This window comes from Poecilia reticulata, linkage group LG12, assembly GCF_000633615.1.
Source record: "Poecilia reticulata strain Guanapo linkage group LG12, Guppy_female_1.0+MT, whole genome shotgun sequence".
Classification (NCBI taxonomy): Eukaryota; Metazoa; Chordata; class Actinopteri; order Cyprinodontiformes; family Poeciliidae; genus Poecilia; species Poecilia reticulata.
In genome coordinates, this window is record NC_024342.1 from 10256820 (window position 1) to 10265649 (window position 8830).

The 8830-nt window shown below is 37.0% G+C and overlaps 1 protein-coding gene across 1 annotated transcript; it reads right to left on the minus strand.

The window, feature by feature from the left end:
• Positions 1–22: 22 nt before the first annotated feature.
• Positions 23–8146, minus strand: LOC103473530 (protein NLRC3-like). Its single transcript, XM_017307720.1, has 6 exons — positions 8140–8146; positions 5382–7203; positions 3558–3734; positions 2085–2261; positions 992–1038; positions 23–688 (listed from the first exon to the last, which is right to left on the minus strand). The coding sequence occupies exons 1-6, from the start codon at positions 8144–8146 to the stop codon at positions 165–167; spliced, it is 2754 nt and encodes a 917-aa protein (XP_017163209.1). The 3' UTR covers positions 23–164.
• Positions 8147–8830: the final 684 nt, after the last annotated feature.

Here is an 8830-nt window from a genome sequence, read left to right on the forward strand (position 1 = left end):
ACTCAATTTTGTGTCTAATTGTGTCACTAATATGCAAATTGTTTTAATGTTCTGAAAACTAGAGTGTAACAAATATGCAAAAAAAGTGGAATCACGAAGGGGGCAAACACTTCTTCACACCGCTCTAAGTGCTTCCAGTCTTTCTAACTTGTGCTCTCATAAATCTACAGATCACACAAAGTCACAGAACCTTTCTTAAACCAAAAAGCTGGAAAAAGCTCTGCTGTGAATTTTGCTTTGAACGTATGAATCAAGCTCCGCTCCTCTGATGATATACTGTAGTAACTTAGAGTTCCTCCCTCCCAGTCAAGAAACACACCTATTTTGTTGCATGTAGGGACTTTGATGTCTGTTTTTGTGTTTTTATGAATGGCTTTGTATCCAGTCTTGGAGCAGAGCAGACTCCAGGACTTGTCATTGCATCCCAGTCCACTATCACGGTCCAAGGTTCTACCCAGATCTTTATATGCCACAGCAATACCCACCATGTCTTCCCATTCCACTTCCCAGTAACAAAGTCTTTGCAGGCCTTTATCACAAAATACCTGGGTCCACTTTAACCTTTCGTCACTTGTGTTGCGCATTTCCAGCTTTTTGACATCATCATCAATTATCGCTTTCTTGTTGTTTTCAGTCAGAACAAGTCGTCTGCTTGCTGTGTTCTTATCAAACATAAGATCTGCTCCATCTGAAAGTGTTCAAGAAAATAAATTAAGATTTGTGAAAATTTAAACATTGACAGTTTCAGAATGTGTACTGTTTTTACCATAGTGAATCCATACATTTATATATTAAATCTGCTAAATCTGGAGAATTATGAGTCGTTAAGTATTTTGAGATTTCTTTATATATAAAATTATATTTACATATCTTTATATTGCCTGTTCAATAACCTTAATATGAATAAGTTCTAACCTTCATTTTCAGATAAACATGTTTCATCTTGTAATTAAAAATGTGAAAGAGTTGAGGGAAAAAAAAAACAGCTTACATTTATTCCAACCAGGTTTTAGACGAAGTTTTCCTTCATAGTTAAAGCTGTGCAGAGTGAGACGAGAAAGATTCATTTATTTTATTATGGGGAAAAAAAATCTGAAAGATTTTTCGGTTATGAAAGCTCATTATTATCTTATTTACAATGCAATGTGTGTATTTAATTAATCAATTCTTAAACTAAAACATTTACATATTAAACAGCAATTTAAGTAACAGTGGGATCCCACCTGAGTGAAGTTGGCCCCCAAACCTTCTTCAAATCAGACAAAATTGGTGTCAAACGTTTGTGCTGCAAAAATTTTTGTTTGTGTCGCTATCATTTTAAAGATATAAAGAAATGTTTCTAGAGGTCATCCAAGGTCAACCATCCCCCCACCTTCTTCAATCCAGACAAAATGGGTGTCAATCAACTCGACTACGTTTGTGCTGGTTTGTGCAGCTTAACTTTTCGTTTGTGCTGCTTTGGATTTGAAGACATTAATGAAAGTGTAATGGTAAAAAGGTCAACCAGTCCCCCCACTTTTATGAAATCCAACTTTCTTTGTATCTTTAAAATGATAGCGGCACAAATGAAAATTTTTGCTGCACAACCAGCACAAATGTAGCACAAACATTTGACACCAATTTTGTTTGATTTCATAAAAGTGGAGGGGCTGGTTGACCTTTTGACCTTTACACTTTCATTAATATCTTCAAAGCCAAAGCAGCAAACAAAAAATGTTGCTGCACAAACTAGCACAAATGTAGCCGAGTTGATTGACACCCATTTTGTCTGATTTGAAGATGGTTGACCTTGGATGACCTTGGATGACCTCTAGAAACATTTCTTTATATCTTTAAAATGATAGCGGCACAAACAAATAAATTTGTGCACAAACCAGCACAAACGTAGCACAAACGTTTGACACCAATCTTGTCTGATTTGAAGACGGTGGGGGGAGGGGGGGTGGGCAACTTCACTTAGGCTGGGATCCCTCATAAATACCTGATTGCTTTTAAAAAGGCTCTATTCAGACATGGTGCATCATATATTAGATTAAGCTGTTACAAATGTAATAATAGCATTATTTTCTGATTTATTTACTCACTTCACTGTCTCAAGTTTTTTGTCTGGATCCTCAACTATTGCATTGAGAGCCCTCATCCCTTTGTCTCCAGGGTGATTGTAACTCAGGTCCAAGTGTTTAAGAGATGAGAGTCTGTTGGACTCAATAGCTTCAGCCAGAGAAATGCAGCCTTTCTCTGACACCTGACATCCTGCCAACCTGCACAAAGACACAATTTTGGATTAGAAAAACAGCTCACTAAAATTTGACAGTGATACAAAAGTTTAATATTTTATATTAGATATATAGATTTATTTCACAGAGTAGAAATTATTTATTGTGATTTTGATGGTTATGGCCTACAAATAATGAGAGTCCAAAATATGATGTCTCTGACCATTAAAATATTGCAGCTTACTTTCTTTTTATAACAATAAATTTATTGATTATTTCCTCATGCATTGCTTCCAATGTGACATTCTTTATTCTTTGAATGTAATTTTCTGTAAAACTCAACTATGGTTTAAATCAGAGGTGCCCAAACTTTTTGTCCGGTGGGCTAAAATCATCATGTCAATAGTAGTTGCGAGTCAAGAAATTCCATCCATCCATCCATTTTCTTTACACCCTATTTATCTGACTATTTTCATAGGACTGTTGTATTATATTGACACTTAACAATAACAAGAATTGTGAACACATAAAATGGCCTTAAATCTTATGACAAACCAGTTTATAAACTCAAAATAGTGGTGTGACGGAGGAGCCGTCACGAGCCGGGACTTAATTATGAGTCCGTGTCAACATGCGCACACACTTACACATAATCGCTAACTTACTTCTGTTGCAGGTTAAACTGATGCGGTTCATCGTGAGTGCACACGCGGTGTTCCTGCTTTAGTTGGCATATCCATCTTAGCCTGTTTTCAGTTCCAAACATTTTTCCGGTTTTGTTTTCAAGCAGAGTTATTTCCGGATTGTGGCACGCCAGGGGAGAGTCATGTGATGACGTAAGGACGTCATCGGAGCATACTGAGTGTTCTCTATTAAATTGATTATTGTATTTTTGACTACAAGTTTTATTTATTTATTTTTCTTATTATTATTGTTATCATTATTTTGTATCCTTTAAGAGTTCATTTGAGTTGGAAGTAATTGTTTGTTTGTTTTTTTTGTTTGTTTGGTCTTTCTGTGGGCGGAGCCTGTGGCTTTAAAAGCAGGGCTCTGCGCCACAGGGAGGCAGTCTGTGGCTAGACGCCTGCCATATCACAGTGAAGGTGATGGGCTCTTACATGGAAGGTACTGTTGTCTTGTCTGCTGTTAAACCTGCCTTGGACGTCTTTGTATGAAGCCACTTTTTTGTTCACTTGAACTGAATAAATTTCACCAAAGTGATCTCTGGCCTTGGGCAGTCTTTTTTTTTTGTTTGTCCAAGCATAAGAGAACCCCGTCACAAGTGGCTATTTGTAACACTGGTTGAATTATTACTTTAATTAATAACTCTGAAAAACCTACTTGAGAGTCTCCAGTTTACAGTTCACATGTTTCAACCCATCAGCAAGTCGCATCACTCCAGCATCCATCAAATCATTATGACTCAGGTCCAACACTGTGAGATTTGAGGATGGTTTGGTTAGCACTGATGATGTCAGACCATTGCAAGATTTTTCAGAGAGTTCACACCAACTCAGTCTGTAAAAAGATCCATGAAAACAATCAAGTTAATTTGACAAATCCATGTGTGATTTTCTCCTAAAACAATAAAGGATCACARYRAAGGAACAAAGTAYRAGTTTTGTTTTAAACAGTAAAATACAAGTTATYATGTTTGTGTTGTCAAASTMSMAYCYCMMMYRRCRRMARMMSYMMYWMYYMTSWWKWATWWYRTTMAYAMTKWRKWMMSWAWKAWGAARMAKWWWTSWRRMMTWATKMWRWAYWRWWGWMAYWWMKTRGAMRCWACTTGRRWGYWWYTWMAAGARTRTTTTWWMAMTWWYWYTTWWTMRMKWKSTSWWRWTKAAGWACKKAWGWYWWWKGAWGMWWWYKRWWKAKTRWGWTTGWKTSAKYWWGKTTMRWMWWRRWYTRAWKKAARSWWRKSRAWWWWWSRWAAKTRTAWRWWKRTRYTAYYYWWWRARRKMKTKMMAAGKWRWCMMMRCWWWKKWTAWRWSACWWWYMWAWGKGAYWAWYKRMARKSAYTWWWKKYAATKRTYTMWWKWWWSRGWSTAWAKRWYRYRAKTWSCMWAWYYWKSWRRCTWTMARYSSYTWMYYWWWKYMMRSAYKWKRWMYYWTKTGSSKKWKYKSKGSRYYWWTYWYWRRSCMCSWRRSRRMTCWYYRGSMSSMWKWSRMKCATYKRMWGWSCWKCYKKMMAYYSWTGAGCGGGGGGTTGCCACGTTTGCCTTTTGATTATTACCCAGGAAGCATTTTGGCTAAACCGAGAGTGAAACAGCCATTGGGTCTGACTAGTATATATTCCATTGGGGTAGGTAAGTTTTACATTAAATACACTTTTCTCAATAGGCGAGGGCACACTTTCTCCGTCTATAATCAGACATTTAAGCAACTTGAAACCATTCCTCCCTCTCTCGCACCCATCCTCCCTCCCTGGCACCCATCCAGCCCGGCCTGGGGGCCAGCCGCTCCCCCACAGCCCCACGCTCGAACCATGCCAGCAAGCATTCAACACAAGAATCCGTGGCTACTGCTCGGAGGTTGGTAGCTAATTTAAAGACTCAGTAGAATTTTTTTCACCGACAAACTGCGATTCAAGACTCAAGTACCAAGGCAAGTTTTTTGCTGGCATTCAAGTTAGCAAAGGCTAGCAAGCCTTTCTCCGAAGGTGAGTTTTTGAAAGAATGCATGTAAGAGACAGCAGATCTCGTGTCCGGAAACCAAAGGCAAGTTTGAAAAAATCAGCCTATCACGCAGGACAGTGACTCGTCTTGTGGAGCTGATTGAGGAAGATATAGTCAGCAAGTTAAACTAAAAGCGGAGTCTTTTAATTCATATTCACTAGCACTGGTTGAAAGCAACGACATAAAAGACACTGCTCAGCTCCGAATTTTTATCCGAGGCTTAAATGACAGTTTTGAGATTACGGAAGAACTTTTGAGCATGGAATCGCTGAAGAGGAAAACGTGTGGAGAGGACTGTAGGATCTTGGACTTTGTATATTTGTGGATTAGTTTTTAAATAAGCAATGCAATATTTGTACGTTTTTTTTTTCCTGAGGGGAGCGTTTTAAAGCAGCTACTGGAATAGTTATGGACCGTTTTTGCATCAAAATCCTAAAACACTGAATAAATATGACAATAGCTTTGCAAGAGTTTTTAAAAAAATACTCACAAAGTGGTGTTTGAGACTTTAACCACTGGCATCATTCCCAGAAGAACTTGCTCTGATTTCAGGTATTTCTTAAGATCAAACACTTCAAGCTTTTCATCTGATGTCAGCAGCACAAAGTTTAAAGCTGACCACTGGGAAGCAGTGAAAGTTTCAAAAGGTTTTTCTTCTGAATTAAGATAATTTTTGATTTCTTGAACAAGGGTGTCGTCATTCAGCTCATTAAGACAGTAGAAAAGATTAAGGTTTTTATCTAGGTCACTGTTGTTCTCTCTGATCTTCTTCTTGATGTATTCTGCTGTTTCCTTACTAGCATCTTTGTGTTTTTCACTCTTATCCATCAGATCTTGAAGTAGATTCTGATTAGATTCCAGAGAGAGACCCATTAGGAACCGAAGGAACATGTCCCAGTCCCCATTTTTACTCTCAAAAGCCTTGTCCACTGCTTTCTTATAAAACTCTGAGGCAGTAATGTCAGAGGTTGCTGAGGTGGATTCTGTGAACACATTTTCCCCTTTGTTAGTAAATGAGTTGAAGACATGGAGAGCTGCCATGTACTCTTGAATGCTTTGATGGAGAAAGCAAAACATCTTCTGTTGGTATAGATCATGATTTTCTCGTTTGATCTGAGTTAACAACCCAGAGAAAACAGCAGCTTTGGTTACATCAGTCCCACAACTGGTCAAGTCTTCTTCACTAAAGAGAAGGTTCTTCTCCTCTAGTCCTTTGAAAGCAAGTTTTCCCAAAGATAGGATTGTTTCATCATTAGTTTTATCACTAAATGTCTCCATTCCAGAGGTTTCAGAAGTTGACTGATCTGTATTATATTTTACTTTTGTCTGTCTGCGCTGGAGCAAAAAGAAATGTGTGTACATGTCAGTCAGAGTTTTTGGCAATTTATCTTCTTGATTTCTTTGAAAGTCCTCGAAAACCTTTGATGTGATGAAACAGAAAATTGGGATGTGACACATCATGTAAACTATTCTTGATTTCTTCACATATGACAAGACTTTTTTAGACACATTCTCATCACTGAATTGCTTCATGAAATATTTTTCCTTTTGCTCATCATTAAATCCTCTCACTTCTGTCATTCGATCAACCTTTTCTGGAGGAATGTTGTTGGATGCTGCAGGTCGAGAGGTGATCCAGATTTGAGCTTTAGGGAGCAAATTTCCCAGGATRAGATTTGACAGCARAACRTTCATTRAGGTTGGTGTTKTRACATCASTMCATTTATTKRTKKYWYTGAACTCMAGATCAAGACGACATTCATCAAAACCATCCAGAACAATCAGAATCTTGTACTTGTCATAGTCAGTTATTTCAGATGTCCTCATTGCTGGRAARAACTGATGAATCAGATCTTCTAGACTGTGTTYTTTATCTGCTCTCAGATTTAGCTCTCGGAAAGGAAGTGGGAAAATGAAAGAAAAGTTTTCTGTTGCTTTGCTCTCTGCCCAGTCAAGTATGTTTTCTGTTGCTTTGCTCTCTGCCCAGTCAAGTACGTACTTCATTGAGGCAAATGTTTTTCCTATTCCTGCCACTCCAACGGTAAGGACAGCCTTAATGTTTTGATTACTATTTGTAGGTTTGAAGATGTCACAGTATTTAATAGATGTTTCTTCATTTGTTGTTTTGAACTTTGCATCCTGAACTTGCATGGCTTCATTTTGAGCATTCTCTCCTTCTGTGATGTACAGGTCAGTGAAAACCTCGTTGAGAAGAGCTGAGGTCTTCTGTCCATCAATCCCTTCAGACACACTGGTAAACTGATCTTTTAGTTGACTTTTGAGTTTTCTTTGACTTCTGACATCAGGCCTCTCTGAAAAAATACAATGTAAATAAAAATATAGATTAAATACTTTTGGGGGAAAAAAAGTTATATATTTCCATATATTCTTTTGGCAAAAAATAAAAACACGAACAATAAATGACTACCAATTGCAACCTTTGACCTGTTTCTGTGTGACAAAGGAATGTGTTGTAAAAACTAAACTTGTGCAATTTTGTGTTTATAGGGTTTTATGTAGTAAAAATCCAAGCACACAGCAGGCAAAACCTAAAACTACAGAAGTTTCTGCAGATCACTCAAAATCTACTTGGGATCATAGATTTTTGTCAAGGCAATTTCTTGCTGCTGTGTGTTGAATTAAAATTATGAGTTGTAATGTATACAGCACTGCTTATACATTTTATGGTGCAGACTGTCAGTGGACGCACCAGGAAATTCTGAGTACCTGATATGCAAAGTATGCATGCATGTTGTGTGGACCAATAAACATCAGGAGACAGATAATAAATCCACAATGTAACTCTTCTATGAGAAGCGTGTCATAAGATTCAACTAGTAAAGTGACATCGACTTCTGCACAAAGGAACAGCTCTGCCTTTCACCTTCCAACCTTGAAGAAACACTGATCAAAACTTGTTGGTGCTGAAACTCAACAGTCAGCCTAGCTCAGAGAAAGATGCTGGGAATACACATCTACATAGACTCAGGCTGGTCCTGTAAGAATTGAAAGAGAAACTGGGAGCGCTGATGTACAACTCTTGCAACGCTGAATGGTCAGTTGCTGACAAGTACCCTGGAATGAAAGGGGGAGGATTGCTCTATGTCATCATGGAAGCAGGGCCGGTATCATGTCAATTGTTTTGGGTTCCTTAGGCTCTAATTGCGCAATAAAATAAACTAAAACAGTTTAGTTACAAAACTTAAATCAATTTATGCAATCGGTTTCCCCAATTCATTTGAGCTAACTTGACATGTCGGGTTTTACAGTGTGCATAGATTTCTTTCAGAATTTTATATATATATATATATATATATATATTTATTTATTTATTTTTCCCACATTTGCCTGTTGTGTGAATGTAGCCTCAGTTATTGTTTGTTTAATCTGTCATATGTAGAGTGGAATTGCTGCTTTTTAAATATATTTTGTGTCTATCTTGTTTTTCATCAACTTTCTTCACTTTTAATAAATGAAACATAATTGTCAGTTTTTGAGTTACTTTTACAACCTGAAACCTAAGCACTACACAGTAATTTCTTTGAGACTTATTTTTATTGTATATACATATCCCTTTGGAATGGATTTATCCTTGAAACTCATTGTGAAAGTAACATGGCTAATTAATTTATAAATGTTAATATAATTTTATGTAGTTTTAACTAAAAGTCGAAATTTTTTAATTTTACTGATGACAGTCTAAATATTAGAAAAGACATTTAAGTTCAATCTAATTGCAAGAAATTAGCATCTGCATATCTTACCTCGTATTTCTGTCAGTCGGTCAATGATGCCATTTGGAATTTTCTCAGCAGCTGGAGGCTGAGAGGTTATCCAAACCTGGGCCTCTGGAAGCAGGTTTCCTCTGATAAGGTTTACTAGTAAGACATCGACTGAGGTTGATTCTCTGACATCAGTCAAAGAACTCTCTTTATACTT